General features: G+C 41.2%; 2 protein-coding genes across 2 annotated transcripts; both read left to right on the forward strand.

The window, feature by feature from the left end:
* Positions 1-75: 75 nt before the first annotated feature.
* On the forward strand, positions 76-2,179 carry LOC144632210 (tubulin epsilon and delta complex protein 1-like). The gene has a single exon (XM_078490804.1). The coding sequence runs from the start codon at positions 300-302 to the stop codon at positions 1,647-1,649; it is 1,350 nt and encodes a 449-aa protein (XP_078346930.1). The 5' UTR covers positions 76-299; the 3' UTR covers positions 1,650-2,179.
* Positions 2,180-8,543: 6,364 nt separating this feature from the next.
* Positions 8,544-23,227, forward strand: LOC144632149 (fatty acid synthase-like). Its single transcript, XM_078490750.1, is given in 16 exon segments — positions 8,544-8,957; positions 10,302-11,113; positions 11,651-12,006; positions 12,388-12,973; positions 13,323-13,430; positions 13,737-14,957; positions 15,264-15,491; positions 15,963-16,980; positions 17,249-17,612; positions 18,052-18,181; positions 18,184-18,338; positions 18,721-18,988; positions 19,554-19,832; positions 20,119-20,579; positions 20,872-21,121; positions 21,496-23,227. Coding segments are annotated over 16 exon segments (7,296 nt in total). The 5' UTR covers positions 8,544-8,934; the 3' UTR covers positions 22,533-23,227.
* Positions 23,228-23,897: the final 670 nt, after the last annotated feature.

Genomic DNA, 23,897 nt, shown 5'->3' on the forward strand with positions numbered 1-23,897 from the left:
CAAGCGTGACCGCGGTAATGACAAGAGTCTGGGAACGAGTTACTTTTTCATTGTCTCGAAAGTTGTTTGTTGTGTTGTTTTGTGTTGGATAAATAACCTTATCTACATTTTTGCAAGAGGATTACATGTTTTAAAGACAAGCAGTACACAACGCATTTTTTAGGGTGATTTTTTAACATTTCGAAGCCGTATTCCACGTTCTTTGTGTCCAGTGGCTTTTTCCCTTGCAAGTGCCCATGCGCTGACAAATCAAAATGGCGGCAAAACTTCAAAACTTTGAGTAAAGGATATTTTGCACCATGGCACAAATTCGGGAGACCATTGAAGCACTTTGCACTGTGTTAAATAACTACTGCCCTACCAAGGTCTCCGCGGAGAGTTTTCGTTTGGCCAAGTTTGACAAAGACGAAGCAACAGAGTCATTATGGTTGACACTCGAAACGGTTCTTTGCACAGAAAATTGGTTAAAACCTGTTGATAACAGCAATCACAATGTAGTGGTGTTCTGCAAACATAAAATGTTCCACAAGGGTTATCGAGTAAACGACTTCTTTCAGCTTCCAGCCGACATGTCTCATGGCAGCAGAGAATTAATGTTGGCTTTGGGTTGGTTGATTGCCAGGGAAGATGTTATATCAACGTTCATAAACAGACTTGATCCTCTGGTTTTTGAAGATCCGCCAGTGGATTTGTCGTTATATGATAGAATTCCTCTACCTGGGGTTCTTGATGGCTTCACAGAACTAACAAAACAAAAGGATCATTGTGACAGTGCAATCGATTTTGCTGAATGTCTAATTCTGAAGTACAACACATTAAACTCTTCATTAAAGAGCCTTTTGGGCTCAAGGAATGAATACTCAAAAATAATTTGTAAATTACATTCAGTTCCAAAAACATCCAAAGCTCAAGCATTGAGCCATTTCTCATCACAAGATGTTTACTTTTTGCGTTACCCTCAAGAACTAGCAAAATACCAAGAGAAACTGGAGTGGTTTTGTTGTTACGCAAAAGCTCTCGTTTGCTGGTCTTTGAATGAGCTTACATTCTGGAAGTGGATGGAAAGTGTATTGGATGGAAAAATATCAGACAATGCCGAGAAAGAGACCGAAGAGAGTGATGAGTATCAAAAAACTCAGCAGTTTAAGGTAAACAAAGATTTGCAAATGGCTAAGGAACATCAGGTCAGACTTACCCAAATATTGAACACTCAAGAGCCAACATACAGACAAGTTTCAAAAACATGGAAGAAGATCAAAGCAAGTCTGCAGTCATGTGAAGAAGGACGTGCTAATCTAGCAGATGCATTATCTTTACTTGACAGTAAGCTTTTGTCTGAAATAAAGGAACTTCAGAAAGATTTGTCGAACTGCCAAGAGAAGTGCAGGGATTTGAAACCCAAAGGACTTTCAATTTGCTTTAAGAAATTAGTCCAACAAGACACTCACAGGGCAGGTAGAACATCAAAAGAGGTTGTAAACAAGTCTATGGCATCAGAGCAAATTACAAGGTTAAGACATGAGAAAGAAACACTTGAAATTAAACTCAGAGGCTTAGAAGATATGCACAGGGAAAAACTGTTGCACATTGTCCAGGCTCGCGAAGACCTTGTTTGTATCTCCCCAGGTATGAGAGGCAATATTATATAAATTTAGTATCCATTGGCAGTGAGGGAGGGGTGGGAGAGCAGTGGGGATACTGCAGTGCTTGGTGTTGTAATGCTGAGCATGATTCTGTGTGACGTGACTTTTTAAGTTTTTTTATGCTTGTCACAGCCGGTAGACTCTTACGTTTTTAATCTGGAATTAGTTGAAAATGTGGTAACAAATTATCAGCTTTGTATTTTATTAAAGAAAACACTGGCTAACATTTTACTTTACTATGCTTTTTGTCCTCTTTACTGACATTGAAATTTAAATTTAATATTTTTATTATTGTATGTTCATCCTTTTATTTTTCACCTTATATCAGTTGTCTTTGCTTGCATTCATTAAAATTCACTTTTTTCTTTCATACATTGATTTTGTCATCCAGTTAGAAAAGCGAGAATGAAGTAACCTGCAATCAAGTGCTCTTTTACTGGTTACAGGTTACAGACACTCCACAAAAAGACTGACAAATATCATTTAAAGTGCCTATGAAGTAAATAATTGCTGGTCATTTTAAAGACTTTTCAAAATAAAGGAGAATGGCCTTTTTCCTTTTTGAAATAGCTTCTTTTGTTTTAGAGAATTCACATTTGTGTTTCATGCAAATGAGAGAAGTGATAACATTAATTAAAAAAAATAAAGCAGTAAATCAAGAACATCTCTACAAATATTTCAGCAACCCTCCAAGTTATCTACCATTTAAGTCGCCATGGCGACTACAAATTTGGAGCTGGCGATGGAGATATTTGGTTTATGACAGAATGAGACTGGAGCCGAGAGTGTTGCCATGGTTACATCATAATATGAGCCATCTTGCATCTTTGAGGGAGGTCACTACCGATGCCAAGTTTAAAAAATATCACTCTTATATTTTCAGAGATATTCTTGATTTTGTGATCTATCGTATCTTTTAGTGGAATTATCATTGGAACAGTTTATGCATGACGCCATCACTTTTCTCATTTGCATTACACCAAAACTTGAATATTCCTGAAACGAAGGAAGATATTTTCCAAATGGATATTTCTTAAATCCTTTCAAAAAAGCAGCAATTATTTTCTACTTCATAGGCACTTTAAATTCAAACTGTAATTGACATTCTTTACCTTGTGTTCTGCAACACCAGTTATAATGACAGACCTGTTTGGTAGGACCAATGGATCATGCATTAGAATAATTTTAGTTCAATTATTCATATCGATTTTCAGTGTAAATTCGAAAGATTTGCTCTTACTGCTAAATACCGGTAATTAAGTTTTCAAACTAATGTAACATCAATACTCCAAATTTACCGGTATGCTGAAGTGCTCCCAAAATATGTTTATAAAAAAGCTTTTCTAGAGATAAAGTGGGGACGTATATGTTTGATTATAATGCGTGTAGTAAGTTACTCTACGAAATAATTACAATTTTTCCAAGGGAAAAAGGACAATGCAGGCAAGACATCGTTCTTCTTTTGTTCCATCTTGTGCGGGAAGCTTCCACGCACCTCTTGCGCTCCCAGAAAAAAAAAACACTGACTAGAACACAGGCTACTTCAGTCACTTCAGGAACCATACGTATTTTGCTTTGCGCGCGCAATGCACCATTATATAAAACTCGTCAGTCCTGTTTTTCTTTTTGCTTGTGTGTTCCAGGTAAAGTTGCTTAACTTGTTTTTACGTCTGCGAGTCAATTATTGCAAAACCCTGTACGCGTGAAAACAAAAGAAATTGGCCCATAACAAGAACTGTCTAGACAAATAAAACTATTTTGAAAGCCCCAAGGCGGAAAAACCCCATAGGTACCTTGAGCTATTGTTCTTTTCCCAGACGTTTCTGTAATCCACAAATCATGACAAATGCGCAATTTGGTTTACGGCACAAGAAGAAAAGTTCGAATCATGATAGATGAGCAATTTTCAGTTCTCCTCATAGTAATTCTCTGGTTGACATTAGTAAATGTGAGAGGCAATCAAAAGAGACAAAACATGGTACTCACAAACTTGATCCGTCAAGTGCGTTTATTTTTGACTCAAGATCAAGATCGTCAAGAAAATTGCTTGTTTTATCAGCCTCAAAAAGTAAGACGATTTATTTGAAAGTCTCTAAAATGAAAAAAAAGGCGACATAATTTTGATCTCCGGTATATTGCACGATCTCTTTCCAACAAGCCAGACGTTTTTGCTTCAACAATGTCTTTCCACGGGTTTATTGCTCAACATCGTCACGCTCTGTGAACAATTCCAGAGCTCACACACAATAGCACTTGAGATCTTCAGACGCATAACCAGACGGTGTGATTTGTTTTCGAAATCGCTATATCGAGAGCATTTCACAAACAGCTTCTCAGTGCAGCGTCGAGACGATATTTTGGGGTATTTTACCTGTTTATGTAGTCCGGGATATCTGACTGCGGTAGTCCAGCGCGGACCCTGCACAGAAACACATGAAATCTACAGGTAAAAAATGAATAAAACAGTCGTCTCTAGGATCTCTAGACAAAATAACAAACACTGGGGTTCACACAACTTGTTTTTACGTCTCAAAAGTCTTTAATACCGGATCGGACCGCACACGCAGGAAAAAAAGAAGTATAAAAAATTTGTCTTTGCCCCAACAACAGACAGGCAGTATATTCGTGTCTTCTGGTGTGGTGGAATAATGGCTGGGAGAAAGTGGTCACATCACAATTTCTGTTGAATAAAGAATAGCATTACTCGAATGACATCAACATCCTGCCTTCATCGAGAAGTTTCGTGGTTTGGAATATAACGGACTAAAACATATACAACACGGCACGTGCGTTTTTCAAGGGCTTTTTCCAGTTTGTGCATGGTATACAGCGAAGTAGAACGTGGTTTACTGATAAACCTATTAGAAGTATAGTTGAAGCAGATAATGATTAATATTGGCTCTAAGTTGGTTTATCTTCTCTTGTATAGAACCGATGTGATGAACGCGGACATGAAGCGTTGACTACGGAAGACTGCGGTTACTTCAATGCGAATATCACATGTAAAAATAAAATGACACCACCTAACCTCCCACTGAAAAATAAATACAAAGAAAAAAGTGAATTGTCTTTGCATTGAAAAAAAATCCCAAGGCAAAATAACAACGTTAGATGGTAGTTTGAAAGTAAATAAGTAAAAATATATATGTTTAGGCCAGAGAAAATCGTTGATTGACCAATCGGGTGATTGCATTTTTCTGCTACAAAAGCAGAACGACACAGACTTTGGTGAAAGCAACAGCGGCGGCGAAGAATAATAACTTGACAGACGTTTTCACAGCACAATCTTTAAACATAACATACAATCCACACAAACCACAATTCGACACAATCGAGGCAATCTAGGCATCTTTTATGATAAGTAAAATCATGCCTGTCAAATATTGGACGTGTAGAATATTTTAGCATATTCACTCTCATTCATGAAGTATACACTAAACTGTCTAACCCCCTTTGTGTTTACAGTTTCGGAAACTGGAAATCCATTTAAGAAGGCCTAACAAAGTGAATTTTTCAATGACTGAAAGAAGAATCATTTTTACAGTAAACGTAAAAGGAAATTAAATTATACAAGACAATTGCACATCCAGTTAAAAAAAATTGCAATTCTTTTCAATAAGCGACTCCGAGACCAACATATTAGGCAACTTTTAAAATAATTGTGATAAGAACAGGTTAACCAATGGAAGAAATACAAATTGACGATCACACGGCAGACAACAATCACGCCATGTGATCCGGAAAACCATCCAGTGCAATTGCACGTGTTTGAAATGTACACGGAGCATTTTGATTGGTCGCGGGTCGTGGTGTGTCGGAGGTGTGTCAACCGGTAGTAAGATCTGGATATGACAACAAATGCTCCGGTATATAAAGCTGAAATGTTTGGCATTGATTCAGACTTCCACAGCGCCCAGTAAACTGTGCTGCTAGTCTTTCTAAGCTCAAACATTACTCCGGATTTCGCCGGTCAACAAGGAAATTGCATTTCGCCAATTGATTATTTTACAACGTCCAAAAGGTGAGTTTGTATTTTTTTTGTTTTGAAGCAGGAATGATGTTTCTGTTTTCCATGTGGTCAGTCGGCGTTTGATGTTATTTTAGTTTTAATAGAGGGAGTTATGTTTTACCTTGTCTTGTCTAATACAGTTCATAATACTACCGTAGTTGTTATAAAAAAAAATAGGTTAGCTCGAAATAGGACATCGATGTTCGCTTCAAACAAATGACGACTTCGACCACGCTTTGATTCTAGTATTACAAATATTTTGAATAAATATTTAATATCAAGCGTAGAAGGGTGTTTCTAGTTGACAACAAGCCCTCCGATTGCTGTTTTTTGTGGAAATTTTGTTTTTGTAACATCTCAATCAGTTGTAAAATCTGCCATGTGTATTATTCATTCTGACGCCGTCAAGAATCGTCGCGAATCAATAATTTGCTCCGTCGAATTTTGTTCGAATTAAGCACGACCGTTTCGTCGATATTTACGTTACCGGATTTTTCTTACTTTATTTAATAATCTACCATGCTTAATAACAATATTTAGTACGCGCTCTTTTCTACAATTTTAACCTCGACCTTTCAGTTGCGCAACGCAGTAGTTTGTTACGTGTAACGCAATAAAGAGTATTTGTTATGCTTGTCACGCGGACGTGAGCGTGTCTAAAAGCAATGAACAAGGTGGTTTTGTTAAATTTAAATGTTATTCACTAAAGCGTATGAGGCACAGAATCCAAGAAATTATTTAGAGGTCTGAAAACAACTCACAGTTGAACACCAGATGAGCTGGTTATGTTACATGTACAAAGATGTACATATGAATAAAATGTGACGTAACACCGATCGCCAATTTAATTAACGCTTCTGCTTTAAAGCATAGAATATTTTTTGCATTGTAAACTAAACATGTAGATGTTTTGAGCTACGTGTCTGTTGGATCGGGTTAAAAAAAGTTGTGAATAAGTTGACAAGCTCACATGATCCAGCGTGCACGAGCCGGAAGCACGTGAAAGAAACATGATGGCCGTAAATACGAGACGACATCTGTCGTCACTTGACATTTCGTAATGTTCTTTTCTATTCTTTGATCGGAGTGCTGATTTGCATATAAACACAACATTTGACCAACAAAATACAGCGCTTTGTTATTGTGATGTGAAAGGTTTTGATTTAGGTGTCGATTGATTCGTACTACGGGAGAATTTTCCAAATTGTCTATCTGGGCCCCGGTAGTCTCCCTCGCAGCCGTTCTTAGTGTCGTCACGCAAATTCCTCCCCACTAACGGCTGCTTACATTCGAACCATTCCTTTCCCTTTGTTTCTGATGTGACCAATCACAGCACATGAGATTGTAATCAACATGTTTTTCCCGCGAATTCGGTTGTTGCAGAGAAGAACATTTCGATGTGTTTTGAAAACGCAAGCAATGTTTTTCAACGGAATCAAAAAGCGTTGCAATTCCATTTATAAATAATTTTTCAAACATTGTCAACACGTTTTGAAACATTCGATAAAATTAACAATCACGGCGTCGATATTCAACGAAATCACCGAGCATTTAGAATCATTCACGGGACTGTTGAGCCAGCTTTTAAAATTCTCTACAGCGTATTTTGAATCCACTTACATCATTAATTCGGTGAATTGGAGCAGAAACTGAACAAATACACGGAGTACTCCTGTATTTTGCGACGTTATGTCTGCGTTTCAAAGGACATTCGATCCCATGTATTCGCACGCACGCAACAAGTCTTGATAAATTTTTTTTGTTTTATTCCGCGGCGTCAACTCTCTATAACGGTGCCGAACCCTCTGCGGGAAATATCAAAGGGCTCGCTTCGCGACCGTTGCAATAAAACAGGATAAAAGGCGCAAACTGTTTTTTAGCTTATTTTATGGCAACCGTTCAACAAGCGGCGCTACTGTCTGCCCGGACTTATTTCTGAAAAGATCTGTAAACCGTTCAGTTTCAACCGGTTTACAAACGCAGAAGACTAAAAACCGAAGACCATACGTCTCATAAAAAGTTTTAATTCCTCTGCTGTGTAAAAAACGTTATTGACTGAATTATTTGTGTTGGGATCTTTACTTTTCGCCAGTTCATGTGGGGCGGTTCATGTCATCCAACAATGCAAGTAGCACGGCGAAGATGCGCGGGAGCGAATTTTTTTCTATTCTTCTCTTCCTCAAGATTGCGTCTGGACGTCTATGAAACAGAGGAAATTTTAATTAACGTGGAACACGGACCAAACCGTATAGAACATATTTTTCATCTAAAATCACGGACGAAAACAGCGAATCACAGCAAAAAACAATGTTTAGAATAGTCGAGAAAAAGAAGGATTTTTTCACCTACCTATGAGTTTGAAAGTCTCTCCTGTATCAAGTTGAATCGGATTGTAACATTCGAGGCTTCCCACGGATGAAGCTGTCGCAGTTCTCCATTTCTTCACGACTCTTCAGGTTGTTTTGGATTATCTTGAGATTCCCTTCAATCAGTTTTAGCTGAAGATGATCAGATGCTAACGTTGCCCTTGATAGCACGTTTGCAAGCTGACACTCGCTGGTCGCGAATAGCAGATCACACACACCAGTAGAACAAATCAGAATAATCGCCGGAAACGAGATCACGCATTTGTATTTAAGCTCGAAAGAAATGTATTGCTATTAAAAACATCAAAAGCTCCTTCAAGGCCAAGGGTCGCATTTTGAAAGCTGAGAACTCCAAAATAAAACACGCAATGCGATTGGTTAGATTCTTGGGGGTACGGTCCTGAGATATATGAACCGAATGGTGATGGCTGAAATGGTGGAAAGGAATGTGTTCGAATGTGAGCAGCGGTGGGGAGGAATTTTGCGTGACGACACTAAGAACGGCTGCGAGGGAGACTAGGGCCCCGGGAGCTAAATTTGATCTTGCGGTCCCTATATTGACGTCATAAGTGAAATTCTACTCTTCTTTTGATATTGCAAATCGTGTACAAGAATGTGCAAGTAACAGATTTCGAAGCAGTTACGACAGCTTTGCATCTTCTTCGGGTCTTCGGGTCTTTCTTGCTCAGTTCCAGCTGCAGTGTTTGCATTGAAGTTTTTTCAATTTGCTAGTCAATCTCTCCGTTGTGCACAATGAAAGGACGAAGGCCAAGTACCCGCAGCACATCAAGTCGCACTGGTCTTGTAGATTCGCCGGGAAAGAAGATGCTTTCTGAAGTCCTCCTTGTTTGCGAGCTGTTGTTGTTTATCACGCTCGCAGCTCTAACAGGTGGCAATCCGCCTTCAACGTCGACACATGGCCAGAAAAAACGACCTCAAGTATGTAGGCTAATAGAAATATGTTTTATTTCTGGCGCGCGTCACTTATTACGGCAACATTTTGAAAGGAAAGGTTGTGTCGCAACGTTACTTACATGTAATTAAGTTGGAGTTTACACTTTTTATTTGATTTACTTCGGCCATCAGGGAACAACTGAACCTTAATTAGCCTAATTGCCTTGGTTTTGTACTGTAGTACTAAGAGTTAATTTCGGAACAAATAGTGTAGTCTGCAGTATTGTGGTAAAAAATAAACAATTCGAGGACCGAACGAAATTTAATCCGAAACAGAGCACTTCTCGATATTTCAGGCAATCGAAAACTGTGGATTCCCTTCATTACTAATGAAGTGTTATGAAGCAAATATGTACACCTAATACCTTTGTTAACATTTCCTGAATTAACATAAGGTATTGCAATTTTTCATGCAAATAAGGGATTACTTCATTCTTCCAGCAAAGCTGCTAAAAGCTGCAACGTTTCCTATGGGCATTTCGCAATGTTTTGATGCCGTATTTTGTTGGAAGCTGATCATGAAAGCCGATATTAATACCTCAAGAGGATGAGGAGACCATAAAATGGCCTTTTATTTTAACAAATTAAACAGCATTCTTAAAAGATCACTTCTTCTAAAAGGGGTTCATTTGAGATAAAAATGCATGTTAACCTGACCATCACTGGGATTTTTGTTCTTTTCTGCTCAGAAGATAATTACTCCTCAAGATGCTACAATATACACAAACGTTTGCATGAAGTGGCAGATTCCAAATTCAATATACCTTATAAACAAATATTTTGTATATACAAACTTACCCCCTGGCTAAACAATCAAACATGTTCATCCAAATTGTTGGAATGTGAAGCTTAATTATTAAACGTTCTTCATACAAAATTTTGGTTGAAAATTCTAATAAAGGGGCTGGGTGGCAAAATGATCAGACATGATGTTGGATGAAAATATTTGATCATTTAATAGGGGCATAGGCGTGAAGGGGCAGTTTTCAAAATCTTAACATTAAGTCAAATATTTTTCCCAACTAGAACAGTAGTGCGTGGACAGCAGTCAAGATTTATTTCTTGACATCAGTTGTTTTACAGATAAAATGATACATTGTTTGCAAACTGCAGGAAAAGCTCTGGTCCTCGTATTCCGAGGGGTTTTTCTCAGGGTTCCCTTGTTTTCCTCCCCCCCCACAAAAACCAATATAAATTTCAATTCAAAAGGGAACCCAAGGGCCACAGGTTTGTCAGTCGCAAGACTGTTACTGCAGCCCTTTTTAAACAGAGTCGATTTATTTTTAGTTCATGTATCTAGAGATGTAACAATTTTCTTATCTGTTACAGGAAAGATAACAAGACAACCATGGTCCAACAACTAATAGATGACATTGTAGTGGCAGGCCTGGCTTGCAGGCTTCCAGAGTCTGATAATGCAGAGGAATTTTGGTCCCATCTGATGAACAAGGAAGATATGGTGACAGAGGATGATAGACGCTGGACGCCTGGACTTCATGGCCTGCCGAAACGTAGTGGAAAACTCAAAGATATCAAGCACTTTGACGCAACCTTTTTTGGTGTTCATGCAAAACAAGCCCATAAAATGGATCCTCAATTAAGAATCTTACTTGAATTAACCTATGAAGCACTGATTGACGCAGGTGTTGATCCACAGAAAGTTCGTAATTCCAAGACTGGTGTCTTTGTTGGTGCAAGTGGTTCCGAAGCCGGTGAAGCATTCAGTGCGAACACTGAAGAAATCGTCGGCTATGGTATGACCGGTTGCTGCCGAGCAATGTTTGCAAATCGTGTCTCTTTTACATTTGACTTTAAAGGACCAAGCTTTGCTATTGACACTGCTTGTTCCTCATCACTGCTTGCTATGGACTGCGCAGTGCAAGCAATCAGATCAGGAAGTTGTGATGCTGCTATTGTGGGTGGTGTGAGTCTGACATTAAAGCCCAACACTTCTGTAGACTTTTTAAGGCTCAACATGTTGTCCCCTGATGGTGCATGTAAATCATTTGATGTTAGTGGTAATGGATATTGCCGTTCAGAGGGTGCTGTGGCCATTTACCTAACTAAGAGATCGGTGGCCAAGAGGATATATGCTCATGTTGTTAACTCCAAGAATAACTCAGATGGATACAAGACGCAAGGTAAGAACATGTTAAGTGCTTACTATACCTTTGTTCATATCAATCAAAAGTGTCAGACTATGCTGTTGTGGTGTCCTGAGAATGTTAAGGCAAACTAAGCAAGAGTAACTTAAAAGAGCCAATGTTCTGTTACCTAGGACTTTCTCTTTGAGCAAGCAATATAACAGTCTTGAGCCTTCAAACTCCAGGAGTAATTAGCGCCAAAGATTGCCACATAATATGAATGCATAATAATTCTTAAAGGAACACCAAAGACAAAATTTCTTTACTCGATATTTAAATCAACTCTCACAGCTAGAACTATAAAAAATGTATAAAGACCACTAAGGAGTATTAGCATGTTAACCTTTGTGTTGTCAGTGAAAAATATAAAAGTCCTTGATGAGCTGTTAAGCATTGCAATGCATGCTGTTATTTTCAAACAAGAAATCTGCGAAAAAATATTGCACACTCAGGGTCCCAAGACTTCCTTTAAATCTGTGAGGGTTTGGTCTTTATTATAAAACATTGATCTTGTTTCTTTCTGTTTTCTTTTAGGAGTAACATACCCAAGTGGAGCAGTTCAGAAGCAACTGCTGGATCAAGTGTATGGTGAAGCCAACATTAACCCTTCAGATGTTGCATATGTTGAAGCTCATGGCACAGGCACCAAGGCTGGTGACCCTGAAGAGCTGAATTCCATCACCTCTGTATTCTGCAAGAACCGTCCTGCTGAAGCAGGGCCCCTGCTGATTGGCTCAGTCAAGTCCAACATGGGACATCCTGAACCAGCGTCGGGTCTGTGTGGAGTGACCAAGGTCTTGCTTGCCATGCAGCATGGCGTCATCCCACCTAATCTGCATTTCAATTCTCCAAATCCTGACATTCCAGCTCTTCTTGATGGTAGACTTAAGGTATGCAATTCTTCCCCCACTTAAACATGTGTAATAGTTGTTGAGTGCCATGGAGTTGTGGTGACTTGTAATAATTAGCTTGGAAGAACTCTGGTCTGAGTGGTCCAGGTTTGAGTGCTGACCAGGTCATTCTGTTGTGTTCTTGGGCAAGACACTAGGCTCATGTAGACGTAACCAAATGGTTGTCGAGTCACTTAGGTATCATTCAGCCGGCAGTCATTTCTTGTATTTCTAACTGAGGGGAAATTGGACTTTGTTCTCTATTATGGCTGATTAGGCATTAAGAAATTTTGTTTGGTAGTTCTGACAAATACTCTTTTTTTTTTTTTTTTCTTCTGACAAATACTCTGTTTTTTCTAAAACTGTGATCTCAACTTGCAGGTTGTGTCAGAACCTATGCCTTGGAAAGGTGGCCTTGTTGGAATAAACTCATTTGGGTTTGGTGGATCCAATGTGCATGTTATCCTCAAGTCCCCAGAAGCACCCGAGCCTGAAGTACCTATGAAGCTCACTCTTCCAATAGTGGTCCCCGCCTCAGGAAGAACAGAAGAAGGTGTCAAGAAAATGCTGCAGTTTGCAAGAGAGAACATCGGAAGTAAAGATCTGTTATCCTTGTTGACGGAAATTTCATCAACACCCCTCAACACTTTCACCCACAGAGGTTATGCCATCATCGGCAGTGAAAACCAGATTGAAGATGTTGTTAAGGTTCAGCCAAACCCTCGCCCCATATGGTATGTGTTCTCAGGTATGGGTACCCAGTGGTCTGGCATGGGAGAAAAGTTGATGCAGATTCCAACATTCCGTGAATCAATATCCAAGACTGCAGAGATTCTGAAGGATTTTGGAGTCGACCTGGTGAAGATTATTATGGAGAGTGATGCAAACACATACAGTAACACCATCAACTCTTTTGTGGGATTAGCCTCCATTCAGATTGCATTGGTCGACTGCTTAAAAGCTTTAGGTAAGTGTTCTGTTGTCTGTGTGTCTGTCTCTGTCAAAGTATACATCAATTTGCCTTCTGTCTTGGCATAAGATTATTGATTACTACCAAACTGTATTTCAAAAGTCATCATTAGAATTTCAGTACCACTTGCTGTGATTTCAGTTCATTAAGTCCTCCCATTGTCACAGAAATGGTCAAATTACACCTACCAGTACTGCATAATGTTCTCTGTTCTTCACCCATTGTTGGATAAACCAGTGCTATGACTACATTATTACCCTTAGTGTTCTAAAAAAGTATGACTTGCACATTTTCAAATCATTCGAGTTTCATTTGTGACTCTATTCCTACATTTTTTTGTTTTCAGGAGTAACACCTGATGGTATAGTTGGCCACAGTGTTGGAGAACTTGGCTGTGCTTATGCAGATGGTAGTTTTACTGCTAAGGAAGTTATTCTGGCTGCCTATTGGAGAGGTAAGTTGTTTCAATATCTCTTACATTAATGAGCTGTTGAAGTCTCAATGTACAAAAAATTAATTACCAGGGGATTACTTTGCTGCATAGCTATTTTCCTCACATCTTCTACCTGCGGTCATTTCAAAGAGTGTGGTGTATATGTAAGGAGTTCTGCTTAAATGAGAAAATGTTTGAAATATTGCAGGGTAAAAAATTGAATTAATTCATAGGAAAGTAAGTCTATTAGACACTGCTTTTAGTTCAAAACAGCATACATGTAGAATGTATTAAAACAAAACCTGATGTAGCTCATTATTCTTTTAGGTCGTTGTGTCCAGGAAGCGAAACTTCCACCCGGAGCCATGGCTGCAGTGGGTCTGACCTGGGAAGAAGCCAAGAAAAGGTGCCCTGAAGGTGTGCGTCCAGCCTGCCATAATGCTGAGGACACTGTCACCATCTCTGGTGATGCTGATGCTGTTAACAAATTTGTACAAGAGTTGAAGAATGAAGAAATCTTTGCCAAGGAAGTACACACTTCAGGTGTTGCATTCCATTCCAAATATATGGCTCTTATTGCCCCGACGCTCAAGGAATCTCTGGTGAAATTTATTGTTCCTAAGAAGAGGTCATCACGTTGGATAAGTACGTCCATTCCCGAAGAGAAGTGGGATACTGAGCTGGCAAAGTACTCCTCTGCCGATTACCATGTGAACAACTTGGTCAGCCCAGTTCTGTTCCAAGAAGCGCTAGCAAAGGTTCCAGATGATGCTGTTGTCATTGAAATTGCTCCACACTGTCTTCTGCAAGCCATTCTTAAGAGGTCCCTCAATCCACAGACAGTCAATATTCCTCTGATGAAAAGGAAACATCCAAACAACTTGGAATTCTTCTTGACGGGCCTTGGTAAATTGTACGCGAGTGGAATCAACTATGATCCTACACTGATCACTTCAACCAAGGCTGCTTTCCCAGTGCATATGACAACACCTTCCATTGCTCCACACATGGGATGGGACCATTCTCAAGAATGGGATGTTCCTTCCTCTGCTGATTTCCAGTTTAGTAGCAGTGGTGGAACTGCAACGTCATGCAACTTTGAGATTGACATGTCACCATCTTCCACAGACAAGTACCTTGAAGGACATTGTATTGATGGGCGTGTTCTCTTCCCTGCTACTGGTTATTTGGTCTTGGCGTGGAAGACCCTTGCCAAATCTGCTGGGCTTCTTTTAGAGCACACACCAGTCGCCTTTGAGGATGTGACCATCCACCGGGCTACCATTCTACCCAAGACTGGCACAGTTACCCTTACAGTTCATCTTATGCCAGCTTCCAACAAGTTTGATGTGTCGGAAGGAGAAAGCCTGGCAGTATCAGGGAAGATCTTCATGCCAGAATTGCCTGCATTGAGTGAAGACTTTAAGGAAGCTCCGCCATTGGAAGAAGAGGTGCACCTGACGGCAGACTGTATCTATAAAGAGCTGAGGCTGCGTGGTTATGACTATGGACCCACCTTTCAAGGAATACTGGGAGCAAACAGTTCAGGTGTGTGAATAGTTTTCCATCTAACACCTTGTTAATAAGCTTGTTTGAGTGAAGTGGGAGTAGTTAAGGGCCTAATTACCAGTACTGGGTAGTCTAGATGACTTGAAATCACCCTCTGTTAAAAGCCTTGAGCATTGCTTGTGTTGTTACGAATTTGCAAAAAATGGAGATTGTGCATTTTCCTTCCCTGAATACAGTAGACAATCCTGAATTATTATTGAACCAAAAATTGAAGGGATCAATCAAAACTGCAGACCAGGAAAAACACATTTGTTGCTTACCTTGGTCACGGTTGTTGTTTTTTAGGTACAAAAGGTGAGCTCAAGTGGACAGGAGAGTGGGTGTCATTTCTTGACACTATGCTCCAACTATCTGTCCTGAGACTACCTGGACGTGGATTGAGGTTGCCTACCAGAGTGCGCTCATTACGTATTGATCCTTCCATCCACTTGGAGAAGGCAAAGGAAGGCATGTGTGAAGTCAAGGTTGATCCAAAAATGGACATGGTTGTGGCTGGTGGTGTAGAGCTCCGAGGTAAGCAGTGTTACTGAAAAAATGTAAACTAAAAGATGACCAAAGTCAATTACGTTACTAGTAAGGTAAAAGTTCGCATTTTCCTTCATCATCTATTGCCACTCAGTGTGGTACAAAGTGAGCACAAATATATTACAGTAGTTTTTACCGCAGAAAACCGGTCAACCAGATTAGTTGAAGTCCTTTGAATTCTCCTGGCTGCACTTAATGGAAAGAGTGAGTGAGTGATACTTTATTTAACCTCGGAATTCCATCAATTACATTGGTTTTCACGAAAGCCGAGTGAGCACCTTTCAGACAGAAAAACATTGGACAACGAATGTCTTGCAAACATTTTATTGAGAAGCATCACTGCATATTTGTACTAGTCATGGTCTATTCTGGTGGCACCAAGATACATGCATGTTAAACAGGGTTCTACCTGTTGAAAAGTCAATGCTCAATTGTAATACTGTCATTCTTATTTGTCAGGTCTTCATGCCACTGTAGCGCCAAAGAGACAAGATGGTCAAGTTCCTGTCCTGGAAAAGTTTACGTTTGTTCCATATGTTGATGGACCAACTGCCAAAGTATCAAGCCTGGAGGGTGTTAGCAAAGAAGGCTTCTTCAACGCCATACAAGAGGGTCCTCTCTTGAAGGTCATGTTGGATACTGTCATCGAAAACAAGGTTGGCACCAACTTGAAAATCTGTGAAGTAGGTGCTGCTGAAGGGAAGGTGTTCTCACGCGCCGTACCTTTGGTAAGTCTACACCCACTGGTTCAGCTGAACTACACAGCTACAGATAAGACTGAAGATCTCGTGGCTGCCATCACAGAAGTCGCCTCAGATGATACCCTCAATGTCTGCGCTTGGGACGTTGCTAAGAAACCTCCTGGTGGTGTGAACAAGAGTGACCTTGTCATTGCCTCGAATCTCATTCACCTGACGTCTGACCTTTCCGGTGCTTTGGAAAACATCAAGTTGGCTCTGGGCCCTCGAGGATTTCTTCTGCTGCACGAGGTTACAGCAAGTCTAGAGACGGCTCGAGCAATATTTGGAAAGAATGGCTTCACTCCCAGCGGACAGGAACAAAAGTACTTCTTGACTGATCAACAGTGGGTGAAAGAGTTAGAAGCTGTTGGACTCAGTGTTGTGTCACTGAAAAAGATTGGCGCTGTGTCAAGTCTTCTTCTGTGCAGACTCACCAACAGCGCAGAAGAAAAGCCAGTCTTCATCGACGTGGATGAGTCTTTCGAGTTCCTACCGCAGCTCCAAACCGCTCTTGCCTCAAATGACAAGTCGCCCGTCTGGCTTCGTTCTTTCACCTCTTCCCCCACGGGAATAGTGGGCATGACAAACTGCCTCCGGCAAGAGATGGGTGGGGAGAAGATTCGCTGTCTGTTTGCCAGCCCTGAAGACAAGGGCAAAGTCACGGACCAGTTTGAAGCGCTCAAGAAGTTGGACTTGGTCATGAACGTGTTCCAAGATGGCAAAATTGGCTCTTATAGGTTAGTGAAACGTTCTATATAAGCTTATATATTTAAGATTTAAATCGGCTCTTTTTCCAGTAGCTGCTATATCTAAAACATTCGTTGAAGTTATTATTTACGGCTACAATGAACGAGCATAAAATTATCATGACATAAGTCACCAGATTTTCGTCACATGACGAGGTAGGGAAAACCGTTGCGTGACGTCTGTGACAAAGTAAATCAGGGCTTGGTTTACCTATTTAACCCTTCGTTAATTAACAATTTTTGTGGACTTTGTTTTCAGGCATGTTCTCATTGATGACTCTCCCAGCGCCAATGAAGAAACCGAGCACGCATACGTGAATGTACTGACACGCGGAGATCTGTCCTCTTTGCGCTGGATCGCTTCTCATCTCAAATACGCCCCAGGAACCCAAGGAACCACAGAACTGTGCACAGTCAACTACACGTCCCTGAACTTCCGTGACATTATGCTTGCTACAGGCAAACTGCCACCCGATGCTCTTCCAGGAGACCTTGCGCACCAGGATTGCATTCTGGGAATGGAATTTTCTGGGAGGAATCAGAAGGGGGAGAGGATAATGGGATTGCTACCCGCGCAGGCTCTGGCGACTACGGTAATGGCTGATCAGCGGTTTACTTGGAAGGTAAGTTTTTTCTTCCATATGATAATGACGATAATGTGGGAGAAATCTTCTTATCAAAGTCATCTGTGTCCAGAGCAAATTTCTTTCTTTGCCAAATACGTGTAGTCTTTTCACAGACCCTCTATTTTCTTTAAAGTTTGTCAAAAGTGTGCAAGCAAAATTTAAGCTGTCAGGGGATTTGAATGAGCGCAAACATTAGGAGTTAGGGGTGGATAAGGAGACTTTAAAATCGCAATAACTCAAGGAAAAAAGTCCGTGGACAGAATAAAATGCGTGTTGCCCTTAGCTTTTTATATTTGTCTTGAAAATGTGTTGTTACATGGTGCGTTTATTCTCTTGTTGACGATTTTCTTAATTCTCTTCACCTGTCTGCTTGACACTGTATTAATATTGTTAGGAGAAATAAGATTTTAATCGCTCTTTGTTTTTACATTGCTAGGTACCTAAGGACTGGACCCTTGTACAAGCAGCTTCTGTTCCAGTGGTATACTCCACAGCCTACTATGCTCTGAATGTGCGCGCCAACCTCAGGCCTGGAGAATCGGTGCTCATTCACTCTGGATCAGGGGGGTTGGCCAGGCTGCCATCTCCATCTGCCTCAAGATGGGCTGTGAGGTGTTCACGACTGTAGGAACGAAAGAGAAGAGGGAGTACCTGATGGCGACCTTCCCAGATCTGAAACCAGAAAACATCGGCAACTCTAGGGACTTGTCGTTTGAGCAAATGGTACGTTGTGCGAGATTTGATTTGACTGTCATTAATTTAGACCAAATCAAAATGATTATGAAGTACAATTAAAGCTCAATAAGCTTGCAGGATAAACCAATCGGGACCAATCAAAACGTGTAGTATAAGCCAATCACAGTTTGCGGCAGAATACGAACCAATCAGAATTTTCGGCAAAGCGTGTAACCGGCGAAAAGCGCGGGAAAAGTTACGCTGGCCAAAGCACGACTAGTTTTGATCTCACATCTGATTGGCCGAAAAAACGTCATTCTTCATATTGGTCATAAAGGTTGCACTAACGACGTTAAAAATAAACATTACCAAGCTCAGCACCACAAAACTTTTTGTTTAGTAATAATATTCATTTCTTAACTATTTCCAGGTAATGCATGGTACTAATGGACGTGGTGTCCAGGTGGTACTTAACTCTCTTGCCGAGGAGAAGTTGCAAGCAAGTCTGCGTTGCCTGGCTCGTCATGGCCGCTTCCTGGAGATCGGAAAATACGATCTGTCAAACAACACTCCGCTGGGAATGGCTCTGTTTCTCAAAAACGTGTCTTTCCACGGAATCTTGTTGGATGCCATATTCGAGGAGGACAACCCAGAGTGGATTCAGGTGTCAGAACTTCTCACTGATGGAATCAAGTCGGGTAATTATTAGACAATTTCGTTCAATAGATTCAATTGAATGGTCGCTCTCTAGGGTTTCTTCCACAAACTTAAGAAAACCTTTTACTGCAAAATAAAACAGTACCACGTGAAAATACCACTCGATAGCTTTCATTTGAATGGTCACACACCAGCATTTGGTCCACAGATTTTTAAGGTAGCACCACCTTTCACAGTATAATAAACAATAACACACGAATAAGCTGCTGATGGTCACACATAATCATCATCCACAGATTCTAAAGTTAAAGAACCACATAAGATGACAACCCTCCAAGTTTATTTTTTTCCTTAGTGGCCATTTGGCCACTGACTGCTCAAGTTTGGTCGCCACTGAAAAATTTTAGTTGCTAAATTAAGCTCACGATTCAATCCTTCTTCTCAATTTTGGTCGCCAGTCTGGCGACTTCGGTTCCAATTTAGTCGCCAGCTCCAAAATTTTGGTCGCCATGGCGACTAAAATGGTCTTAACTTGGAGGTTTGGATGACTAGAGGTTTGAAGAGTAGGAGAAGTGTAACTAAAGATTTTTGGTTTTGTGTTGACAGGAGCAGTACGACCTCTGAAGACCACAGTTTTTGACCGTGATGAAATCGAGCCCGCGTTCCGTTTCATGGCGCAAGGCAAACACATTGGCAAAGTAGTCATTCAGGTCAGACCAGAAGACGAGTCCAAGTCAGTGGTCAAACTTGTAGCGCATGCGCGAAGCATGTGTGATCCCCGAAAGAGTTATGTGGTCACTGGGGGCCTGGGCGGCTTTGGACTGGAACTTGCTGATTGGTTGGTAGGGAGAGGCGCCCGCAATCTGGTTCTCACAAGTCGACGAGGTACGTCTAGTGACGCTAACTGTTACTCGTACGAGCGTTTCGACACAAGCAGTATTTTGATCAGGCAAAGTAAGATGTTCAACGTGTTTCTTTGTGATAACTGGCCAAAACAGAAGGATGCAAGGAAAAACCGCTTTTAAGGGGTGGGGGAATATGAACTGTATTTTCGAACGCTTGTGTGGTTCTTAAAAAGAAACGAATTAGTATTTTTCTGGTAAGTCTTTGTAAAACACAGTCATTCTTTCTTGATGTTATCGCGTGTACTGACGATGTTGTTTGGTTGTAGGTATCCGCACTGGTTACCAGGCCCGTCGCGTCAATGTTTGGCAGGAAATGGGTGTCAAAGTCCTGTCACTCACTGATGACGTGGGTACAAAAGAGGGCGCTACGAGTGTCGTTAAAAAGGCCCGTGAACTGGGTCCCTTGGGAGGAATCTTCCATCTGGCGGTGGTGCTGAAAGATGGCTTGCTCGAGAATCAGACTGTCGAAGCTTTCCAGGCTGTCAGCAAACCCAAGTACTATGGAACAATGTACCTAGACCAGTTGACGCGAGAGAAGGGTGTAGCCAAGGAACTTCACTGGTTTGTGGTGTTTTCCTCTGTGTCCAGTGGACGTGGAAATGCTGGGCAGGCAAACTATGGATTTGCCAACTCAGCAATGGAGAGGATCTGCGAAGATCGTGTGAAGAGCGGTCTGCCTGGTGTGGCAATTCAGTGGGGCGCTATCGGAGATGTTGGCTTAATTCAGGTACGCAACTCTCCCAAAGCTTCTATGATATAGAAGGCGGGAGGGGAGGGGGGATGAAGGGTAGGGGGAGGGTGGCTAGGGGAACAACTAAATTAGCGTGTTAAAAATATACGCTGATCGAGGTCATCAAGTAATCGACTCGCCGGTTCTTTCACCTAATTTATGACAGTATTAGCTTAGACGGTCCTTTGAATACAGATAATGAATTAACAATTCAGTAAAGAATGAAATTGTAGAAGTATAATTAGCTTTTTTCAAGTTCAGATATTAACGGACAGTCTGTTTGTTACAGGATACCATGGGCGGCTCGAACGAAACCGTCATTGGTGGTACGCTTCCACAACGCATGAGCAGCTGCTTAGCTGTGCTGGACAGATTCTTATCGCAGGCTCACCCAGTGATGTCCTCGTATGTACTGGCATCCAAGATAACGAGCAAAGGAGACAAGGGGTCTGGATCCGACTTGGTTGGAGCCGTTGCGCACATTCTTGGAGTGAAAGACGTTTCAACTATAAACCCCGACACGACTTTAGCTGACCTCGGTAAGTTTATTTTCCTTGACTTGCCAACTGATGTCTAGTCACTGAAAGACGAATCTCTACGCGTTTTTGTGTTCTTGGTCAAATGAAAATGTTTTCTTCCACTTTGCACTAGCGTTTATTGTTACGAAAAGTGAGTTACAAGAGTAAAACATTGAAGCAAAAGCTCGCGATAGTGACTTATTCTAATTAGCAAATGAAATAAATGATCCCCATTTTCAGATTTCGTCTATGGACTCTAGCTGACCCTCGTGAGGAGCAGGGAACACGACTGAAGCATTAACTCTGCGGGAGGAGGGAGGGGGGAAGGTTTAAGATTAAGAAGGGATCTGTTTAGTAAACTACGGTGTTGTAACGACTTACTGATCTCTCTTCAGGTCTTGACTCTCTTATGGGAGTTGAAGTACGCCAGACCTTGGAACGCGACTTTGATATTCAGATGAGCATGAAAGACGTGCGCCTGTTAACAGTGAACAAAATGCAAGAGCTGACCAGCGGTGGTTCGCCTAAGGACGCTGAAAAGGGTGCAGAGAAAGGAAAGAATTCTAAAGACGCCAAACTTGAGATTTATCTTCCAGAGATTGGCAAGCAGCCGTTAGTTCACTTGAATGACGTCAAGAACAACCAGAAACCTCTCTTTGTGATCCACAACATCAACGGCACGGTGGAACCTTTGCGCAGTCTTGCTAGCAATCTTTCATGTCCGGTCTATGGTCTCCAGTACACTGTTACTTCCCCCAAGGACTCGATCCAGTCTCTTTCTGCCAGCTATATCAAGTGCATCCGGGAGATTGTTCCCCAGGGCCCTTATCGTTTGGCTGGCTACTCTTTTGGAGCATGCGTGGCAATCGAGATGGCGCTGCAACTCGAGAAGACGAACGAGGCTGAGAGTTTAATATTGCTGGATGGATCCCATACGTACGTGGAAGCCCACACAGTTTGGCACAGAAACAGGCTCACCGTGGAGCAAGGTTCCTGGGAAGCAAGTGCTGTGGCAGAGGGCCTATGTACCTTGGCCCCTCAGTACGCCCCTGTTGACAAAATAAAGCTCCTGGAAGCGCTTCAGGCAGAGAAGTCCACTGATAAGCAGATACAACTGACAGCGGGCGCAATCGCCGAGGCTAACCCAAAACTGAACAAGGAAACCGTTGCAACTTTCATCACGTGCTTTATGGCTCTGCTGCGCATGGGCGAGCAATACAAGGCGGCTTCACGTCTCCGTGGCAACGTTCAACTCATTCGCGCTAAAACTGTGGACGAGATGGGCAAGAGTCTTGGTGACGACTTCAATCTGCGAGATGTGTGTGACGGTCACGTGACGCTGAGCTGGGTGGATGGCGATCACGAGTCGTTCCTTCAGAATGAGAGCGCTGTCGAAACGGCAAATATTATCACCAAGGCTTGGAGCAATTGAACTTGATTGACATTTTTACAGCAACAGTGCCGAGACAGACTTCAAGACCTTTCTTTGTAAAAGAGAGACAAACGAATAGACATCGCAATCTTGCTTGAAATAGGCTTGAATTGAAGCCCTCAAAAGGCAACAAAAGCTATTCACTGAAATTTAAAGTGGAAAATGGACAATGAATATTGAATGAGTGTTAAAATGCAACAACCGATCAAGTCGGTTAAAACCCAGACCAATACTTAATGGTCTCTTAACATTTGAGTACTGATCCGTTTTCGTTTCCTGACCATTTTAAATGCGTCAAAAGTTGTTTTTAGGCGATTTTGTTTTATGTTTTTTGCAAGTTTATACGGTTGAGATTCTCGACAAATCTAAATGTATGGTTTTCAGTTAAAAACTCAGGGGATTGAGCGCTGGGTATTGTAAATAAATGTTATTCTTATAGTAATTTGTTATTATGGTTTGAATTAAATTATGTTACAGAGATTTGATATAAAAATGAACCACGAAGATAAAAGAAATAATATTTTGGAGATTCATTTACAGACATTTTATTTCTAAGAGTATTTAACAGGTGTTATTTACAGGGTTTTCTTGTCGTAGTCCAACTGGTACAGGCACAAATAAGTAGGAGTAGTTGTTTTCTTGTAGGTACATGTATGGTAGCAAAGTTTCAATAAATTGCATATTTTGGAAAGCAACTTTGATGTGGTATCTCACTCTTATGTACGACGTTTATGAGATCCAACTCGGTAGCATTCAAATTTTGCTTGAATGTCGAGATGACCCTGGGGACTAGTCTCTGAACCTGCAAGCTTCCTCATAAGTTAACTCTTCGAGTGCTGAGAGTGCCGATCTAAACATAAATTGGCTGATTTTGTTTATAAGCGATGACGTTTAATGCCATGAGGCGATGGATGTGATCTGTACTGTTATCGCCGTGTAGAACACAACAATAACAACAACAAACTTATTTCGTGCCCAGAAGAGTTTTACAATAAGTAAATACATGCAAGAGAAAAATTAACAATAAAAAAAGAGCACAGCCACTTAGAAATAGCTAAGGTGGCTGGGCCAAGCGGAAAAAAATATTGCAATAAAGTTACAGAGTATGAAAAAACGGGACACGATTTCCATTGACACACACGCACAGACAGAACAAAACAAGAGCTCTTAGAGCTTACAACTGCGCTGGTCTCGTGAGCATTTTAGGGGAGCCATGTGCCCCCCCCCCCCCCCCCCTTATCCCCTTTACCTGCGGCGAACAATGTTGCGACTGACAAACAAGATGGTAAGAAAACACCTTGCGTGACATTTCATGGTTCACTAGTTCCATCCGAAATTAAATATTGTCCTTATATGCTAATGGTG

Source organism: Oculina patagonica, chromosome 12, assembly GCF_052425735.1.
Source record: "Oculina patagonica isolate OP01 chromosome 12, crgOcupat, whole genome shotgun sequence".
Taxonomy (NCBI): domain Eukaryota; kingdom Metazoa; phylum Cnidaria; class Anthozoa; order Scleractinia; family Oculinidae; genus Oculina; species Oculina patagonica.